We start from the raw sequence: 21,872 nt of genomic DNA on the forward strand, positions 1-21,872 counted from the left end.
AGATGCAGAGTAGGTGAACAGATGATCTCACCATGTGTGGTTCCCACCGTGAAGCATGGAGGAGGAGGTGTGATGGTGTGGGGGTGCTTTGCTGGTGACACTGTCTGTGATTTATTTAGTATTCAAGGCACATTTAACCAGCATGGCTACCACTGCATTCTGCAGCAATACGCCATCCCATCTGCTTTGCGCTTAGTGGGACTATCATTTGTTTTTCAACAGGACAATGACCCAACACACCTCCAGGCTGTGTAAGGGCTATTTGACCAAGAAGGAGGGTGATGGAGTGCTGCATCAGATGATCTGGCCTCCCCAATCACCAGACCTCAACCCAATTGAGATGGTTTGGAATGAGTTGGACCGCAGAGTGAAGGAAAAGCAGCCAACAAATGCTCAGCATATGTGAGAACTCCTTCAAGACTCCTTCAAAACTGGGGCTCCCGAGTGGTGCAGCGGTCTAAGGCACTGTGTCTCTAGTGCTAGAGGCATCACTACAGACCCCCTGGTTCGAATCCAGGCAGTATCACAACTGGCTGTGATTGGGAGTCCCACAGGGTGGTGCACAATTGGCCCAGCGTCATCTGGGTTTGGCCGGTGTAAGCCGTCATTATAAATAAGAATTTGTTCTTAACTGACTTGCCTAGTTAAATAAAGGTAAAAAAAAAGACTGTTGGAAAATAATTCCTCATGAAACTGGTTGAGAGAATGCCAAGAGTGTGCAAAACTGTCATCAAGACAAAGGGTAGCTACTTTGAAAAATCAAAAATATTTTTTTATTTGTTTAACAATTTTTTGGTTACTACATGACTCTATATGTATTATTTCATAGTTTTGATGTCTTCACTATTATTCTACAATGTAGAAAATAGTACAAATAAAGAAAAACCTTTGAATGAGTAGGTGTGTCCAAACTTTTGACTGGTACTGTAGGTCCTGGATGGCAGGAAGCTTGGCCCCAGTGATGTACTGGGCGTACAGAGGGTACACACTACCCTCTGTAGCGCCTTATGGTTGGATGCCGAGCAGTTGCCATACCAGGCGGTGATGCAACCAGTCAGGATGCTGTCGATGGTGCAGATGTAGAACCTTTTGAGGATCTGGGGACCCATGCCAAATCTTTTCAGTCTCCTGAGGGGGAAAATATGTTGTCATAATCTCTTCATGACTGTCTTGGTGTGTTTGGACCATGATAGTTTGTTGGTGATGTGGACACCAAAGAACTTGAAATTCTCAACCCGCTCCACTCCAGCTCCAGCCTCGATGTGGATGGGGGAATGTTCGGCCCTCCTTTTCCTGTAATCCACGATAATCTTCTTTGTCTTGCTCACATTGAGGGATAGGTTGTTGTCCTGCCGCACACAGCCAGGTCTCTAACCTCCTCCTTATCGGCTGTCTCATCATTGTCGGGGATCAGGCCGACCAATGTTGTGTCGTCAGCAAATGTAATGAAGGTGTTGGAGTTGTGCTTGGCCATGCAGTCGTGGGTGAACAGGGAGTACAGGAGGGGACTAAGCACGCTCCCCTGAGGGGCCCCTGTGTTGAGGATCAGCGTGGTACCTACCCTTACCACCTGGAGGTGGCCCGTCAGGAAGTCCAGGATCCAGTTGCAGAGGGAGGTGTTTAGTCCCAGAGTCCTTAGTTTAGTGATGAGCTTCATGGGCACTATGGTGTTGAACGCTGAGCTGTAGTCAATGAACAACATTCTCACATAGGTGTTCCTTTTGTCCAGGTGGGGAAGGCAGTTTGAAGTGCAATTGAGATTGCGTCATCTGTGGATCTGTTGGGGCGGTATGCGAATTGGAGTGGGTCTAGGGTTTCCGGGATGATGGTGTTGATGTCAGCCATGACCAGCCTTTCAAAGCACTTCATGACTACCAACGTGAGTGCTACGGAGCGGTAGTCATTTAGCCAGGTTACCTTCGCTTTCTTGGGCACAGGGACTATGGTGGTCTGCTTGAAACATGTGGGTATTACAGACTCGGTCAAGGAAAGTTTGAAAATGTCAGTGAAGACACTTGCCAGTTGGTCAGTGCATACTCTGAGTACACGTCATGGTAATCCGTCTGGCCCCGCGGCCTTGTGAATGTTGACCTGTTTAAAGGTCTTGCTCACATTGGCTACGGAGAGCGTGATTACACAGTCATCCGGAACAGCTGGTGCTCTCATGCATGCTTCAGTGTTGCTTGCCTCGAAGCGAGCATAAAAGGCATTTAGCTTGTCTGGTAGACTCACGTCAATGGGCAGCTCGCGGCTGGGTTTTCCTTTGTAGTCCGTAATTGTTTGCATACATAATATCATTGAATCTCTGTCTACTTCAAAATGTACTTGTAATGCACTTGTAATGCACTGGTTATATCGAGACTTACTTTCCCAGGGCGAAGCATTCCAGTGTGATGTTCTGGCCCACCAGTGCAAAGGTGTCTGGGAACTTGACTTTGATATCAGCAGGGTACTTCCTTATTGGGCCTGGTTGGTGGAGAAACAGGAAATAGAAACAAATGGACGTGAGTCACCTGTTTATTCATAACATAACACAACAATAACACAGCAACAATACGTTAGTTCATTCTGTGTGGTGACAAGGTGATGCATTTGGTTGGAGGCACTTCATTGTAAATGGTTGTCTTCGGTAGGATAGGTTAGCTGCGCTGCATTACACACACACACACACACACACACACACACACACACACACACACACACACACACACACACACACACACACACACACACACACACACACACACACACACACACACAGTGCTTCCAGCTCAGTTTGCCCTTCATGATCAGTTGTAGCAGTGCAGTGCTAGATATGGGCCACGACACAGCCAGAGGCCCCTGTTATAGTGTGGTGATGTAGTCATAGTAAAACATATGCATGACAGAGCATAGAGCTCCTGAAGTGTGGTTGAGTAAACTACTGTTCTCCCCTACAACCTTCTCAACTGCAACACAACATGCTAGACTGATCCCTATACTGTTTGTGCTCTAGCCAGCTCCTTGGGTAATTCCCATACCTAAAATCACATGACCATAGGAGTTGGCAAGACAGCACAAAGAGATCTGGGACCAGTCTAAGAACATGCTAGTTTGTGTCACACAGATTGAGTAAAAAAATATACATAAAAAATGAACGAAAACTAAACTCTAGGTGAACTCTAGGTGAACTCTAAGGGAAACTCCAGGTGAGCTCCAGGTGAACTCTAGGTGAACTCTAAGGGAAACTCCAGGTGAGCTCCAGGTGAGCTCTAGGTGAACTCTAAGGGAAACTCCAGGTGAGCTCTAGGTGAACTCTAAGGGAAACTCCAGGTGAGCTCCAGGTGAGCTCTAGGTGAACTCTAGGTGAACTCTACGTTTCTCTTAATCTTTTTCTCTTGTCAAGCTTTTTCCATATTCAGACAAACATACAACAAAAGGCTCTCTCTCGCCACACTTCAGCTGTGGTCTCTGACTCCATCTCCGCCCGACTAACCCCATCTTTCTTATCCCTGAGATTCATCCTCTCTTAGGTTCATGTGTGGTTCTCTGGTCTTAAGATGGACCAACTCTTTGGACCAACTCTGTCCTAGCAAAACGAAGCAAACTACAGACAGTAGGTAATTGTGTTACGACTAAAACTTAGATAGTGATCAAGGTGATCTTATAAGTTGTAGGGTATATGCATGATGCTGAATAATGGGAGGACTATCTTTACTGATTCCTATTTTTTAATAGGTAACAAAACCAGCAACTAACGTTCAGCCAGGGGGACAAAAGGTATGTGCAGACTGGTGGATGTTGTGGTAGTCATTACGCAACAGGTTTCTATCTCAACGTAGAGGAAACCAGAAACTAACGTTCTGCCAGGGGGACGAGGGGGATGAACTTGCTGAAGACGCTTTTGGCGATGGAGGCACTGGAGACAAAGCAGGAGTAGTTGCCGCTGTCAGACGAGTCCACCTGGTGACAGACATCAACAATTCATGAAAACACAAGTAGTGCACTATATAGGGCAGTGGTTCCCAAACGTTTTATAGTCCCGTACCCCTTCAAACATTCAACCTCCAGCTGCGTACCCCCTCTAGCACCAGGGTCAGCGCACTCTCAAATGTTGTTTTTTGCCATCATTGTAAGCCTGCCACACACACATTATACAATACATTTATTGATTTTTGTTTTTGTCACAACCCGGCTCGTGGGAAGTGACAAAGAGCTCTTATAGGACCAGGGCACAAATAATAATATAATAATAATCAATAAATTTGCTCTTTATTTAGCCATCTTACATATAAAACCTTATTTGTTCATAGAAAATGTGAATAACTCACCACAGGTTAATGAGAAGGGTGTGCTTGAAAGGATGCACATAACTCTGCGGTGTTGGGTTGTATTGGAGAGAGTCTCAGTCTTAAATCATTTTACACACACAGTCTGTGCCTGTGTTTAGTTTTCATACTAATGAGAGCCGAGAATCCACTCTCATGTAGGTACGTGGTTGCAAAGGGCATCGGTGTCTTAACAGACGATTTTCCAAGGCAAGAAATTCTGAGCGCAGCCCTATCCAGAAATCTGGCAGTGGCTTCTGATTAAATTTAATTTTCACAGAACCGCTTGTTGCTATTTCGATGAGGCTCTCTTGTTCAGATATCAGTAAGTGGACTGGAGGCAGGGCATGAGAGGGATAACGAATCCAGTTGTTTGTGTCGTCCGTTTCAGGAAAGTACCTGCGTAATTGCACACCCAGCTCACTCAGGTGCTTCGCTATATAACATTTGACATTGTCCGTAAGCTTGAGTTCATTGGCACACAAAAAATCATACAATGATGGAAAGACCTGTATGTTGTCCTTGTTAATGCAGACAGAAAAGAGCTCCAACATTTTAATCATAGCCTCAGTTGTGTCCCGCACATTGAATATAGTTGCAGAGAGTCCCTGTAATCCTAGATTGAGATCATTCAGGCGAGAAAAAACATCACCCAGATAGGCCAATTGTGTGAGAAACTCGTCATCATGCAAGCGGTCAGACAAGTGAAAATTATGGTCAGTAAAGAAAACTTTAAGCTCGTCTCTCAATTAAAAAAATTTGTCAATACTTTGCCCCTTGATAACCAGAGCACTTCTGTATGTTGTAAAAGCGTTACGTGGTCGCTGCCCATATCATTGCATAGTGCAGAAAATACACAAGAGTTCAGGGGCCTTACCTTCACAAAGTTAACAATTTTCACAGTTGTGTTCAAAACATTTTTCAAGCTGTCAGGCATTCCCTTGGCAGCAAGAGCCTCTCGGTGGTTGCTGCAGTGTACCAAAGTGGTGCCGGGAGCAACTGCTTGCACACGCGTTACCACTCCACTATGTCTCCCTGTCATGGCTTTTGCGCCATCAGTACAGATACAAACACATCTTGACCACCAAAGTCCATTTGATGTCACAAAGCTGTCCAGTACTTTAAAAATATCCTCTCATGTTGTCCTGGTTTCCAGTGGTTTGAAGAAGAGGATGTCTTCCTTAGTTGACCCCCCATTAACGTAACGGACATATACCAGGAGCTGTGCCAGGCCCGCGCCATCTGATGTCTCATCCAGTTGTAACACATAGAATTCACTGCCTTGTATGCGAAGCAGTAATTGTCTCAAAACGTCTCCTGCCATGTCACTGATGCGTGGTCAAACAGTGTTGTTTGATGAAGAAATTGTCTGTATAGTTTTTTTGGCCATATCCGCGGCAGCAGGAAGAATGAAGTCCTCCACAATAGTTTGGGGCTTGCCTGTCCTAGCCACTCGGTAGCTCACCACATAAGACGATTCTAGCCCCTTCTTATTAATGGTATCTCTTGCTTTTATACATGTCTTACTACTCGAAAGTTGTCTTTAATCTCGCTCAAAAAACTGCTGTGGCTTATTTTTCAAATTGTCATGTTTTGTTTCTAAATGTCTGCGCAAGAGTGAAGATTTCCTGCGAGAGAGTAACGGTTAATGTGATTGGATATTAATTATTTGACTAGGCTACCTGTATTTGACATTGTGTTGTTATTTCACTAAACACTAGATGGTTTAATTTTATTTTTGGCAGTGAAACGAGGCAAGTCAGGCGAGAAAAAAACCTCACCCAAATGTATAACCCGGTTGGAAAATAGAAATGTACTTTTTGAAAATGCCCCACGACATTGCAGATAGGGGATAGGATGTGATTTGGGACACAGTCAAAGACAATGTTAGAAGTCTACCTTCGAGATGAAGAGGTTCCCCGTAGTCTGAGAGATGAAGCGACGTTTATCCAAAGGGATGAAGACGGGGAACTCATTCAGAATCCAGCGGAATGACAGCTCGTCTACAGAGAGAAGATATACAACCCTCAAACGATCAGTCATGGAGGAAGGGGGTAGTGAGTCAATATGAGGTGGAGCCAGGAGGAAGGCTGAGGAGCTGGCTCTTACACTGGTTTCACACTATCATCCTAATCAAGGATATTAGCCTATAGTACACATCTTTAAATTCTAACCATAGCCTCTCTCTCTCTCTCTCTCTCTCTCTCTCTCTCTCTCTCTCTCTCTCTCTCTCTCTCTCTCTCTCTCTCTCTCTCTCTCTCTCTCTCTCTCTCTCTCTCTCTCTCTCTCTCTCTCTCTCTCTCTCTCTCTCTCTCTCTCTCTCTCTCTTCTCTCCTCACTCTCTCTCTCTCTCTCTCTCTCTCTCTCTCTCTCTCTCTCTCATGCTGTGAAAGGAGCTGAAAAGGACAAATCTCACTCAGGAACTGTAATTCTGTACCCACGGAGGCAGCTGAAAGACGTTACCATGGTTTCACAGATTGGTTTGGCTGGATGAATTTGCATAACATGAATATGAATTTCTGCTGTAGAGTATTCTGGTGGAGCTCCCGTTTGATACCAAATAGGTTTGTTTAACAATGATCAAAGAGGAAGAAATAGACAGTTCCAAAGGAGACCCAAATATGGCTAAGACACAACTCAGAGAGGAAAACCTGATCGCATCAGTGTAAAGTACCATTGACAAAAAATACAGAGCGACACTATACAAATACATAAAACAGCACTATAAACAGCTTATTTTGTCTTATACAGCCCTACACTGAGACTAGAGGTTCCAAACTCAGCTCTGGGCTGACGGTGTGAGAAAATAGTATGCAACACGATGTGTCAGACGCAGCCTCAGACGCAGCCTCAGACGCAGCCTCAGACGCAGCCTCAGACGCAGCCTCAGACTATATCACTGAGGAGTAGTACAGCCATGTACCAGCAGGGGGCAGACGTTCACTGATTTTCACAGGTATGACTATCTGGGACGATGGCCTGTCTTAACATACTGTTAGGTTTGGATATGATAATACCATAGAAACACATGTAATAGATGCATTCCTACAGACACAAGACTCACTGATTATTTTTAAAACAGACCGTGGAACAGATAAGCACAGAAAATGATTTCAGACCCTACCCATGTACTCCACTCTAAGTATTAACTCCTCCCCTCAGACACTATAGAGTCCCTCGTCCCCTCAGACACTATAGGGTCCCTCCTCCCCTCAGACACTATAGGGTCCCTCCTCCCCTCAGACACTATAGGGTCCCTCCTCCCCTCAGACACTATAGAGTCCCTCCTCCCCTCAGACACTAAAGGGTCCCTCCTCTCCTCAGACAGACACTATAGGGTCCCTCCTCCCCTCAGACACTATAGGGTCCCTCCACTCCTCAGACAGACACTATAGGGTCCCTCCTCCCCTCAGACACTATAGAGTCCCTCCTCCCCTCAGACACTATAGAGTCCCTCCTCCCCTCAGACACTATAGGGTCCCTCCTCCCCTCAGACACTATAGGGTCCCTCCTCCCCTCAGACACTATAGGGTCCCTCCTCCCCTCAGACACTATAGGGTCCCTCCTCCCCTCAGACACTATAGGGTCCCTCCTCCCCTCAGACACTATACGGTCCCTCCTCCCCCAGACACTATAGGGTCCCTCCTCTCCTCAGACACTATAGGGTCCCTCCTCCCCTCAGACACTATAGAGTCCCTCCTCTCCTCAGACACTATAGGGTCCCTCCTCTCCTCAGACAGACACTATAGGGTCCCTCCTCTCCTCAGACAGACACTATAGGGTCCCTCCTCTCCTCAGACAGACACTATAGGGTCCCTCCTCCCCTCAGACACTATAGAGTCCCTCCTCCCCTCAGACACTATAGAGTCCCTCCTCCCCTCATACACTATAGAGTCCCTCCTCCCGTCAGACACTATAGGGTCCCTCCTCCCCTCAGACACTATAGGGTCCCTCCTCCCCTCAGACACTATAGAGTCCCTCCTCCCCTCAGACACTATAGGGTCCCTCCTCCCCTCTGACAGACACTATAGGGTCCCTCCTCCCCTCAGACAGACACTATAGAGTCCCTCCTCCCCTCAGACAGACACTATAAGGTCCCTCCTCCCCTCAGACACTATAGGGTCCCTCCTCCCCTCAGACACTATAGGGTCCCTCCTCCCCTCAGACAGACACTATAGGGTCCCTCCTCCCCTCAGACACTATAGGGTCCCTCCTCCCCTCAGACAGACACTATAGGGTCCCTCCTCCCCTCTGACAGACACTATAGGGTCCCTCCTCCCCTCTGACAGACACTATAGGGTCCCTCCTCCCCTCAGACACTATAGGGTCCCTCCTCCCCTCAGACACTATAGGGTCCCTCCTCCCCTCAGACACTATAGGGTCCCTCCTCCCCTCAGACACTATAGAGTCCCTCCTCCCCTCAGACACTATAGGGCCCCTCCTCCCTTCTGACAGACACTATAGAGTTCCTCCTCCCCTCAGACACTATAGGGCCCCTCTTCCCCTCAGACACTATAGGGCCCCTCCTCCCCTAAGACACTATAGGGTCCCTCCTCCCCCAGACACTATAGGGCCCCTCCTCCCCTCAGACACTATAGAGTCCCTCCTCCCCTCAGACACTATAGGGTCCCTCCTCCCCTCTGACAGACACTATAGGGTCCCTCCTCCCCTCAGACACTATAGGGTCCCTCCTCCCCTCAGACACTATAGGGTCCCTCCTCCCCTCAGACACTATAGGGTCCCTCCTCCCCTCAGACAGACACTATAGGGTCCCTCCTCCCCTCAGACAGACACTATAGAGTCCCTCCTCCCCTCTGACAGACACTATAGGGTCCCTCCTCCCCTCTGACAGACACTATAGGGTCCCTCCTCCCCTCTGACAGACACTATAGGGTCCCTCCTCCCCTCAGACACTATAGGGTCCCTCCTCCCCTCAGACACTATAGGGTCCCTCCTCCCCTCAGACACTATAGGGTCCCTCCTCCCTCAGACACTATAGGGTCCCTCCTCCCCTCAGACACTATAGAGTCCCTCCTCCCCTCAGACACTATAGGGCCCCTCCTCCCTTCTGACAGACACTATAGAGTTCCTCCTCCCCTCAGACACTATAGGGCCCCTCTTCCCCTCAGACACTATAGGGCCCCTCCTCCCCTCAGACACTATAGGGCCCCTCCTCCCCTCAGACACTATAGGGCCCCTCCTCCCCTCAGACAGACACTATAGGGTCCCTCCTCCCCTCATTCACTATAGAGTCCCTCCTCCACTCAGACAGACACTATAGGGTCCCTCCTCCCCTCAGACACTATAGAGTTCCTCCTCCCCTCAGACACTATAGAGTCCCTCCTCCCCCAGACACTATAGGGCCCCTCCTCCCCTCAGACACTATAGAGTCCCTCCTCCCCTAAGACACTATAGGGTCCCTCCTCCCCTCAGACACTATAGGGTCCCTCCTCCCCTCAGACACTATAGGGTCCCTCCTCCCCTCAGACACTATAGGGTCCCTCCTCCCCTCAGACACTATAGGGTCCCTCCTCCCCTCAGACACTATAGGGTCCCTCCTCCCCTCAGACACTATAGAGTCCCTCCTCCCCTCAGATACTATAGAGTCCCGCCTCCCCTCAGACACTATAGGGTCCCTCCTCTCCTCAGACAGACACTATGGGGTCCCTCCTCTCCTCAGACAGACACTATATGGTCCCTCCTCCCCTCAGACACTATAGGGTCCCTCCTCCCCTCAGACACTATAGGGTCCCTCCTCCCCTCAGACACTATAGGGTCCCTCCTCCCCTCAGACACTATAGGGCCCCTCCTCCCCTTAGACACTATAGGGCCCCTCCTCCCCTCAGACACTATAGGGTCCCTCCTCCCCTCAGACACTATAGAGTCCCTCCTCCCCTCAGACACTATAGGGTCCCTCCTCCCCTCAGACACTATAGGGCCCCTCCTCCCCTCAGACACTATAGGGTCCCTCCTCCCCTCAGACACTATAGGGTCCCTCCTCCCCTCAGACACTATAGGGTCCCTCCTCCCCTCAGACACTATAGGGTCCCTCCTCCCCTCAGACACTATAGGGTCCCTCCTCCCCTCAGACACTATAGAGTCCCTCATCTCCTCAGACACTATAGGGCCCCTCCTCCCCTCAGACAGACACTATAGAGTCCCTCCTCCCCTCAGACACTATAGGGCCCCTCCTCCCCTCTGACAGACACTATAGAGTCCCTCCTCCCCTCAGACACTATAGGGCCCCTCCTCCCCTCAGACACTATAGGGCCCCTCCTCCCCTCAGACACTATAGGGCCCCTCCTCCCCTCAGACAGACACTATAGAGTCCCTCCTCCCCTCAGACACTATAGGGTCCCTCCTCCCCTCAGACAGACACTATAGGGTCCCTCCTCCCCTCACACACTATAGGGCCCCTCCTCCCCTCTGACAGACACTATAGGGTCTCTCCTCCCCTCAGACACTATAGAGTCCCTCCTCCCCTCAGACACTATAGGGTCCCTCCTCCCCTCAGACTGACACTATAGAGTCCCTCCTCCCCTCAGACAGACACTATAGAGTCCCTCCTCCCCTCAGACACTATAGGGTCCCTCCTCCCCTCAGACAGACACTATAGGGTCCCTCCTCCCCTCAGACAGACACTATAGGGTCCCTCCTGCCCTCAGACACTATAGAGTCCCTCCTCCCCTCAGACACTATAGGGTCCCTCCTCTCCTCAGACACTATAGGGTCCCTCCTCCCCTCAGACACTATAGGGCCCCTCCACCCCTCAGACACTATAGGGTCCCTCCTCCCCTCAGACAGACACTATAGGGCCCCTCCTCCCCTCAGACAGACACTATAGAGTCCCTCCTCCCCTCAGACACTATAGGGCCCCTCCTCCCCTCTGACAGACACTATAGAGTCCCTCCTCCCCTCAGACACTATAGGGTCCCTCCTCCCCTCAGACACTATAGGGTCCCTCCTCCCCTCAGACACTATAGGGTCCCTCCTCCCCTCAGACACTATAGGGTCCCTCCTCCCCTCAGACACTATAGGGTCCCTCCTCCCCTCAGACACTATAGGGTCCCTCCTCCCTTCAGACACTATAGGGTCCCTCCTCCCCTCAGACACAATAGGGTCCCTCCTCCCCTCAGACACTATAGGGTCCCTCCTCCCCTCAGACACTATAGGGTCCCTCCTCCCCTCAGACACTATAGAGTCCCTCCTCCCCTCTGACAGACACTATAGAGTCCCTCCTCCCCTCAGACACTATAGGGCCCCTCCTCCCCTCAGACACTATAGGGCCCCTCCTCCCCTCAGACACTATAGGGCCCCTCCTCCCCTCATACACTATAGCGCCCCTCCTCCCCTCTGACAGACACTATAGGGTCCCTCCTCCCCTCTGACAGACACTATAGGGTCCCTCCTCCCCTCACACACTATAGGGCCCCTCCTCCCCTCACACACTATAGGGCCACTCCTCCCCTCTGACAGACACTATAGGGTCCCTCCTCCCCTCTGACAGACACTATAGGGTCTCTCCTCCCCTCAGACACTATAGGGTCCCTCCTCCCCTCAGACTGACACTATAGAGTCCCTCCTCCCCTCAGACAGACACTATAGAGTCCCTCCTCCCCTCAGACAGACACTATAGGGTCCCTCCTCCCCTCAGACAGACACTATAGGGTCCCTCCTCCCCTCAGACAGACACTATAGGGTCCCTCCTCCCCTCAGACAGACACTATAGATTCCCTCCTCCCCTCAGACAGACACTATAGATTCCCTCCTCCACCCAGACACTATAGGGTCCCTCCTCCCCCAGACACTATAGATTCCCTCCTCCCCTCAGACAGACACTATAGATTCCCTCCTCCCCTCAGACACTATAGGGTCCCTCCTCCCCTCAGACACTATAGGGTCCCTCCTCCCCTCAGACACTATAGGGTCCCTCCTCCCCTCAGACACTATAGGGTCCCTCCTCCCCTCAGACACTATAGGGTCCCTCCTCCCCTCAGACACTATAGAGTCCCTCCTCCCCTCAGACACTATAGGGTCCCTCCTCTCCTCAGACAGACACTATAGGGTCCCTCCTCTCCTCAGACAGACACTATAGGGTCCCTCCTCTCCTCAGACAGACACTATAGGGTCCCTCCTCTCCTCAGACAGACACTATATGGTCCCTCCTCCCCTCAGACACTATAGGGTCCCTCCTCTCCTCAGACAGACACTATAGGGTCCCTCCTCCCCTCAGACACTATAGGGTCCCTCCTCAGACAGACACTATAGGGTCCCTCCTCCCCTCAGACACTATAGAGTCCCTCCTCCCCTCAGACACTATAGAGTCCCTCCTCCCCTCAGACACTATAGGGTCCCTCCTCCCCTCAGACACTATAGGGTCCCTCCTCCCCTCAGACACTATAGGGTCCCTCCTCCCCTCAGACAGACAGTATAGAGTCTCTCCTCTCCTCAGACAGACACTATAGAGTCCCTCCTCTCCTCAGACAGACACTATAGAGTCCCTCCTCTCCTCAGACAGACACTATAGGGTGCCCTAAACAGGTTTAAGAACTCCTTCATTCCAATGTCCATCAAATATCTCAACAGTAATGCTGAGCTGGGTTAGTAGGCCACTCACTGAACGTAAGGGAAACCTGCAATATGTATTATCTATGTGGCTATATGAAAAGTGTGACATGTGTATGATGGGTAACGTGCAATGTGTGTATTATGTTGAATGTGTAATGTATCGTTTGGGACATTAAAGTTCATCCTATCCTACACTATACCCAACCATGTCTCACACATCTTCAGACTTCAGTTGAGATGTGTTGAGACACTTTGAGACATGACATACACACTATTCAAGACATCTTACGATACATTTGACACCATCTGTGTCTAGCATTAGCATTAGCCATAACAATGACGTAGCATCATATAATTAGCCGTTAGCTTAGCCTAGCACATACCTGGGTAGTGTGGGGGAGGAGCGCAGAGCAGCACTGCCCCTTGGCCCTCCTTCACGTGCACCGCCTCTCTCTCCTCAGAGGAGAAGAAGTCCAGGTCTTGGAGAAAGAGAGGGGGGGACAGAGAGAAGGCGGGGGGCAAAGAGAGAAGGCGAGGGAGAGAGTGATGGGGGAGAGTGGGGAGAGGAAGACAGAGAAAGTTCAGATTCATTAACAAGCCTGGATAATCCAATGTCACACTCTCCCTCGCCTCATTTATGTAAGAACACTGATCCTCCAAATACTCTTAAACCCTGTAACCTCTCTCTCAAAACCACTTCAAAACCAGGACCTGTGTTTAACTAGTTGGCCAGGCTTGTAATTTGCAACTGTCATCTTTCAAAGTGAACTTACTATCGATTCAGCAGAAGTGATTCCGTGTCATGCTACGCTCTACAAAGTTTGACCATTCAAATTCCACTTCCACAGCTGTTATGACGTGCCACTGCTGCCTCTCAATCACAGCTCCACTCACATAAGCATGACAGCTTAGCCTAGCCTAAGGGCCAGCTCGAAAAAAAAGTTATTTCATCCATCCTGCCAATGATAATGTGTTTCATAACAATGGGGACGGGGATCCCATCCAATCACGTCCAATCCACTCCACTCACATCCAAACTGGACAGCGGCCTCTCTGCTGACCACAGCGCCATAGTCGTTGGTGGCCTTACAGGTGTACTTCCCAACGTGTTTGTTCTTGATGGGGTTAGAGATGACCAGGTTGCCTCCCACCAATGTGTAGTGGTTGTCTTCATCCTGGTCTATATTCCTGCTGTTTAATCTCCACCTGGGGAGAGAGGAGGGGACACGAACATGTGCTCTTGAGCCAAAAGAGGTTCCCTAAATGGCCAGATTACAGTTCAAAACAACTTTTACTTTTACTTCACTACATTCCTAAAGAAAATAATGTACTATTTACTCCATACATTTTCCCTGACACCCAAAACTACTCGTTGCATTTTGAATGCTTATCAGGACTGGAAAAAGGCTCAATTCACACACTTATCAAGAGAACATCCCTGGTCATCCCTACTGCCTCTAAACACACATGCTTTGTTTGTAAATGATGTCTGAGTGTTGGAGTGTGCCCCTGGCTATCTGTAAATAATGGTGTCGTCCGGTTTGCTTAATATAAGGAATTTGAAATTATTCATATTTTTACGTTTGATACTTAAGTACATTTTAAACCAAATACTTTGGGACTTTTACTCAAGTAGTAATTTACAGGGTGACTTTCACTTTTACTTTAATAATTTTGTATTATTAAGGTACTTGTATTTCTACTCAAGTATGACAATTGGGTACTTTTCCTACCACTGCATGCTGAGTATAGATTGACATACAGTACAACACAGCACAGCAGGTGGGGTTTAGGGAGTGTTGGGGGGGTGAGAGACGGTGAGAGACGAGGGACATACAGTACAGTACAGCACAGCAGGTGGGGTTTAGGAAGTGTTGGGGGTGTGAGAGACGGTGAGAGACGAGGGACATACAGTACACACAGCACAGCAGGTGGGGTTTAGGGAGTGTTGGGGGGGGTGAGAGACGGTGAGAGACGGTGAGAGACAAAGGACATACAGTACAACACAGCAGGTGGGGTTTAGGGAGTGTTAGGGGGGGTGAGAGACGGTGAGAGACGAGGGACATACAGTACAACACAGCACAGCAGGTGGGGTTTAGGGAGTGTTGGGGGGGGTGAGAGACGGTGAGAGACGAGGGACATACAGTACAACACAGCAGGTGGGGTTTAGGGGTGAGAGGAGGACTGTTACGTGTATGTGGCAGGTGGGTTGGCTCGTGCTCGACAACTCAGGGTGATTTTGGCCTCAGGTGACTCCTCGGGGTAGATGGTGTCGACCGGCTGATCCTCAAACACCGGCCCGTAACCTGTAGCATCGTCTGAGAGGAGAGAGACACACAGACAGACAGAAAGACATTGTTAATGACTTAGCACCTAACGGTTTAGACAAACAGTATATGACATCATCGTAACACACACACTGGCACATTACCTGTAGCATCGTCTGAGGAGACAGACAGACAGGGTGAATGACTAGGTCAGACAGACAGACAGACAGACAGACAGACAGACAGACAGACAGACAGACAGACAGACAGACAGACAGACAGACAGACAGACAGACAGACAGACAGACAGACAGACAGACAGACAGGATAGTCCCACCCTGTTTCAGTCTGTTGTCTTTCACTTTGTACCTAATGAATAAGACACAGGTCTCGGGATAAGACATGTGAGAAAGCGATATAAAGTTGAGATTATTTTCTTTCACGAAGAAAAACATTTGTTATGGACAAATTATATTCTGGCAGTAGAAGAACAACATGATGAAATGTCAGTATTTTCCCAGAACCCCTTGGTGTTTCTTAGTACTGTGATGTCTTCTGACAGAGAGTTACAGTCTCAGGTGCATAAATAACCTAGTAGACGGTGCCTTGGGAAAGTAGTCAGACCCCGACGTTACAGCATTATTCTAAAATTGATTACTTTTTTTTAAAGCCTCAGCAATCTACAGCCAATACCCCATAATGACAAAGTGAAAACAGATTTGTAGAAATTTTAGCACATGTATAAAAAAAAATTGAAAAAGTATGCAGACCGTTTGCTATGATACTCGAAATTGAGCTCAGGTGCATCCTGTTTCCATTGATCATCCTTGAAATGTTTGTACAACTTGATTGGTTTCCACATGTAGTAAATTCAATTGATTGGACATGATTTGGAAAGTCACACACCTGTCTATATAAGGTCCCACAGTTAACAGTGCATGTCAGAGTAAAAACCAAGCCATGAGGTTGAAGGAAATGTCCATAGAGCTCAGAGACAGGATTGTGTTGAGGCACAGATTTGGGGAAGGGTACCAGAAATGTCTGCAGCATTGAAGGTCCCCAAGAACACAGAGGCCTCAACCATTCTTAAATGGAAGAAGTTTGAACCACCAAGTCTCTTCCTAGAGCTGGCCGCCCGGCCAAACTGAGCAACCAAGAACCCAATGGTCACTCTGACAGAGCTCTGAGTTCCTCTGTGGAGATGGGAGAACCTTCCAGAAGGACAACCATCATTGCAGCACTCCACTTATCAGGCCTTTATGGTAGAGTGGCCAGACGGAAGCCACTGCTCAGTAAAAGGCACATGACAGCCCTCTTGGAGTTTGTCAAAAGGCACCTAAAGGACTCTCAGACCATGAGAAACAAGATTATCTGGTCTGATGAAACCAAGATTGAACTCTTTGGCCTGAATGCCAAGCATCACATCTGGAGGAAAACTGGCACCATCCCTACGGTGAAGCATGATGGTGGCAGCATCATGCTGTTGGGATGTTTTTCAGCGGCAGGGACTGGGAGACTAGTCAGGATCAAGGGAAAGATGAACGGAGCAAAGTACAGAGAGATCCTTGATGAAAACCTGCTCCAGAGCGCTCATGACCTCAGACTGGGGTGAAGGTTCACCTTTCAACAGGACAATGACCCTAAACAAAGACAGCACAGGAATGGCTTGGGGATGGCTCGGGGACAAGTCTTTGAATGTCCTTGAGTGGCCCAGCTAGAGCCCAGACTTGAACCCGAGGGAGAACTGAAAATAGCTGTGCAGCAACGCTCCCCATCCAACCTGACAGAGCTTGAGAGGATCTGCAGAGAAGAATGTGAGAAATTCCCCAAATACAGGTGTGCCAAGCTTGTAGCGTCATACCCAAGAAGACTCGAGGCTGTAATCGCTGCCAAAAGGTTCTTCAACAAAGTACTGAGTAAAGGGTCTGAATACTTACGCAAATATGATTTTTCAGATTTTTTATTTTAAAAAAATGGTAAAAACCAGTTTTTGCTCTGCCATTATGGGGTATCGTGTGTAGATTGATGAGGGGAAAAAAACAATTCAATGAATATTACAATAAGGCTGTAACCTAACAAAATGTGGAAAAAGTCAAGGGGTCTGAATACTTCCGAAGGCACACGGTAGATATTGTATATGCAGCAGCATCTCCCATTGGTTGCATTGTTTTCAGAAGCTAAATATTAAATTGGAAATGAACATGTGTTTACCCAAAACCCTTTCAGATGTCATCATTATCAGCCAGAGAACAAGACAAGCAGTTAGCGAGCTAAACCCAGAGAGATGTCTTTGATGGAAATGCCTTGCACACACGCACACGCACACATACACACACACACACACACACACACACACACACACACACACACACACACACACACACACACACACACACACACACACACACACACACACACACAGATTATTAGCCTCATTTAGTCATTAAAAAAGACAGGCATCACAGAGCTCCATGAGACAGAAAAACAATGCAAGACGAGGTCATGAATAACCAATCAGGCAAAATGTTCCTGAGACGCTGATTATTTACCCTGATCCTGCGTGTGTGTGTGTGTGTGTGTGTGTGTGTGTGATCTCTCAGGAACCACAGCTGTCACCTCAATACCAAGGATTGCTACTCTCTCAGACGGTGATATCCTGCTCTTCTCATGTCTGTCTAAATAGGCGAGCGATGCCTCTGAAAGATTCCCAAAAGATGTCACATTGACACACTAGCTGCCATCTTTAAAACCCAGGACAAAGGATTCATAGTCTATCAATATCCTGCCTGGAAAATAGCTGTTATGTCCTAAGAGTTCATTCACATTGAGAGACAGAGAGAGAGACGGGGAGAGAGGGAGAGAGACGGAGAGGGAGGGAGGGAGGGACTTAACTGTAAAAAATACTCCACATTGAGAGACCGAGATAAAGCCTTGGACTGTAAAAAATATGATTTTATCGGACACTTCATAAAACCGAAAGACAACAATGGCGAGGTTGAGAGACCAAAGGAACCTCACACACACTCCAACACAAGAACGTGTGAGTGCCTAACACTGTCGTAGCCTGTTGGCCTGGTTGCAAAACCCCAACCACTAGACATTACTGCTGCTTGACAGAGAGAATTACACATGCACTGCTATACATGGGGCAATGGAGGCACGCACGTTAAGTGAGAAACCATGTTCTGGGAGAGAAGAGGCAGGATAAAAGAGCAGTAACAGTATCTGTCTGGTGAAATGAATGCTATTGGTTTAGTATTAAAGTGTTCCCTGACTGTGAAGTGACAGATGGTGAGGAGGAGTGTTAAACAGACCACATAAGGCCCACAGGAACCAGGAACATTGATGCTCCCTCCTCTGTGTAATCTCTCTCTCTCTCTCTCTCTCTCTCTCCCCTCCCTCTCTCTCTCCCTCCCTCTCTCTCTCTCTCCCTCCCTCTCTCTCTCCCTCCCTCTCTCTCTCTCCCTCTCTCTCTCTCCCTCTCTCTCTCTCTCTCTCTCTCTCCCTCTCTCCCTCTCTCCCTCCCGCACTCTCTCTCTCAATTCAATGGGCTTTATTGGCATGGGAAACATACACTATATATACAAAAGTATCTGGACCCCCCCTTCAAATTTGTGGATTCGGCTATTTCATCCACACCCATTGCTGACAGGTGTATAAAATCAAGTACACAGCCATGCAATCTCCATAGACAAATACTGGCCTTACAGAAGAGAGTGACTTTCAACGTGGCACCGTCATATGATGCCACCTGTCCAACAAGTCAGTACATCAAATGTCTGCCCTGCTATAGCTGCCCCGGTCAACTGTAAGTGCTGTTATTGTGAAGTGGAAATGTCTAGGAGAGCGGGACAACCGAGCGCTGAAGCGCGTAGCGCATAAAATTTGTCTGTCCTCGGTTACTTTTTCATTGGCAAGATAAGCAAACTCAGGGATGACATGCCAGCAACAAACGCTGACACTACACATCCAAGTATATCGGCCCAAATTATGGAAGACAAGAATTGTACTTTTGAATTCCGAAAAGTGAGTGCGGAAGAGGAGATAAAATGATTGTTGTCTATCAATAATGACAAGCCACCGGGGTCTGACAATCTGGATGGAAAATTACTGAGGATAATAGCAGACGATATTGCCACATCTTCAATTTTTGCCCACTAGAGAGCGTGTGCTCTCAGGCCTGGAGGGAAGCTAAAGTCATTCCGCTACCTAAGAATAGTAAAGCCCCCTTTTACTGGCTCAAATAGCCGACCAATCAGCCTGTTACCAACCCTTAGCAAACTTCTGGAAAAAATGGTGTTTGACCAGATACAATGCTATTTCACAGTAAACAAACTGACAACATAATTTCAGCATGCTTATAGGGAAGGACAATCAACAAGCACAGCACTTACACAAATAACTGATGATTGGCTGAGAGAAATTGATGATAAAATGATTGTGGGGGCTGTCTTGTTAGACTTCAGTGCAGCTTTTGACATTATTGATCATAGTCTGCTGCTGGAAAAATGTATGTGTTATGGCTTTACACCCCCTGCTATAATGTGAATAAAGAGTTACTTGTCTAATAGAACACAGAGGGTGTTCTTTAATGGAAGCCTCTCAAATATAATCCAGTTAAAATCAGGAATTCCCCAGGGTTGCTGTTTAGGCCCCTTGCTTTTTTCCATTTTTACTAACGACATGCCCCTGATTTTGAGTAAAGCCAGAGTTTCTATGTATGCGGATGACTCAACACTATACACGTCAGCTACTACAGCGACTGAAATGACTGCAACACTCAACAAAGAGCTACAGTTAGTTTCAGAGTGGGTGGCAAGGAATAAGTTAGCCCTAAATATTTCTAAAAATAAAAGCATTGTATTTGGAACAAAACACTCACTAAACCCTAAACCTCGACTAAATCTTGTAATGAATAATGTGGAAATTGAGCAAGTTGAGATGACTAAACTGCTTGGAGTAACACTAGATTGTAAACTGTCATGGTCAAAACATATTGATGCAACAGTAGTTGAGATGGGGAGAAGTCTGTCTATAATAAAGCGATGCCCTGCTTTCTTAACAACACTATCAACAAGGCAGGTCCTACAGACCCTAGTTTTGTTGCACCTGGACTACTGTTCAGTCGTGTGGTGAGGTGCCACAAAAAAGGACTTAGGAAATTGCAATTGGCTCAGAACAGGGCAGCATGGCTGGCCCTTGGATGTACACAGAGAGCTAATATTAATAATATGCGTGTCAGTCTCTCCTGGCTGAAAGTGGAGGAGAGACTGATTTCATCACTAGTTTTATTTATGAGAGGTATTGACATGTTGAAAACACAGAGCTGTCTGTTTAAACGACTAGCACACAGCTCAGATATGCATACCTCACAAGACGTGCCACCAGAGGTCTCTTCACAGTCCCCAAGTCCAGAACAGACTATGGGAGGCACACAGTACTACATAGAGCCATGACTACATGGAACTCTATTTCACATTAAGTAAATGACGCAAGCAGTAAAATTAGATTTAAAAAACAGATAAAAAAACACCTCATGGAACAGCGGGGACTAGAAGCAACACCAACATTGGCACGGACACATGCACACACACACACACACACACACACACACACACACACACACACACACACACACACACACACACACACACACACACACGATAACATTCGCACTATACATACACATGGATTTAGTACTGTAGATATGTGGTAGTGGTGAAGTAGGGGCCTGAGGGCACACAGTGTGTTGTGAAATCTGTGAATGTATTGTAATGTTTTGAAATTGTATAAACTGCCTTAATTTTGCTGGACCTAGGAAGAGTAGCTTCTGCTTTGGCAGCAGCTAATGGGGATCCACAATAAATACAAATACAAATAGGACAAGTCTAATAGTTACTTATACTCAGGCAGACCTACCCGGAAAATACTTTTTCATTTCACATGCTCCCTAAACAGCAGCTCCATAATAAATACAAATACAGACACTCACTATCGAGTTCCAAACTGCCTCGAAGCAGCATCAGCACAAGAACTGTTCATCAGGAGCTTCAAGAAATGAGTTTCCATGGCCCGAGCAGCCGCACACAAGCCTAAGGTCCCAATCCACAATGCCAAGCTTCGGCTGGAGTGGCGTAAAGCTCACCACCATTGGACTCTGGAGCAGTGGAAACACGTTCTGTGGAGTGATGACTCACGCTTCACCATCTGGCAGTCAGACAAATTCATCTGGGTTTGGCGGATGCCAGGAGAACGCTACATAGTGAAGGAATAATGGTCTGGGGCTGTTTATCATGGTTTGGGCCCCTTAGTTCCAGTGGAGGGAAATATTAACGCTACAGCATACAATGACATTCTAGATGATTCTGTGCTTCCAACTTTGTGGTAACAGTTTGGGGAAGGCCCTTTCCTGTTTCAGCATGACAATGCCCCCATGCACAAAGCGAGGTCCATACAGAAATAGTTTGTCGAGATCGAGATTGTCGAAATTGGTGTGGAAGCTTGACTGGCCTACACAGAGCCCTGACCTCAACCCCATCGAACATCATTGGGATGAATTGGAACGCCGACTGCAAGCCAGGTCTAATCCCCCAGAATCAGTGCACGACCTCATTAATGCTCTTGTGGCTGAATGGAAGCAAGTCCCCACAGCAATGTACCAACATGTAGTGTAAATCCTTCCCAGAAGAGTGGAGGCTGTTATAGCAGCAAAGGGGGAACCAACTCCATA

The 21,872-nt window shown here is 47.9% G+C and overlaps 1 protein-coding gene across 3 annotated transcripts in view; it reads right to left on the reverse strand.

The window, feature by feature from the left end:
- LOC115197612 (contactin-1a) overlaps positions 1-21,872 on the reverse strand; it is a 139,354-nt gene that overhangs the window by 34,328 nt on the left and 83,154 nt on the right. For all 3 annotated transcript variants that reach the window (XM_029759297.1, XM_029759298.1, XM_029759299.1), the window contains exons 4-9: positions 15,067-15,193; positions 13,906-14,081; positions 13,259-13,354; positions 6,207-6,310; positions 3,840-3,942; positions 2,367-2,466 (exon numbers count right to left, since the gene is read on the reverse strand). In XM_029759297.1, the coding sequence (XP_029615157.1) occupies positions 2,367-2,466; positions 3,840-3,942; positions 6,207-6,310; positions 13,259-13,354; positions 13,906-14,081; positions 15,067-15,193 (706 nt within the window). The remainder of the gene's footprint in view (positions 1-2,366; positions 2,467-3,839; positions 3,943-6,206; positions 6,311-13,258; positions 13,355-13,905; positions 14,082-15,066; positions 15,194-21,872) is intronic.

Source organism: Salmo trutta, chromosome 7, assembly GCF_901001165.1.
Source record: "Salmo trutta chromosome 7, fSalTru1.1, whole genome shotgun sequence".
Classification (NCBI taxonomy): Eukaryota; Metazoa; Chordata; class Actinopteri; order Salmoniformes; family Salmonidae; genus Salmo; species Salmo trutta.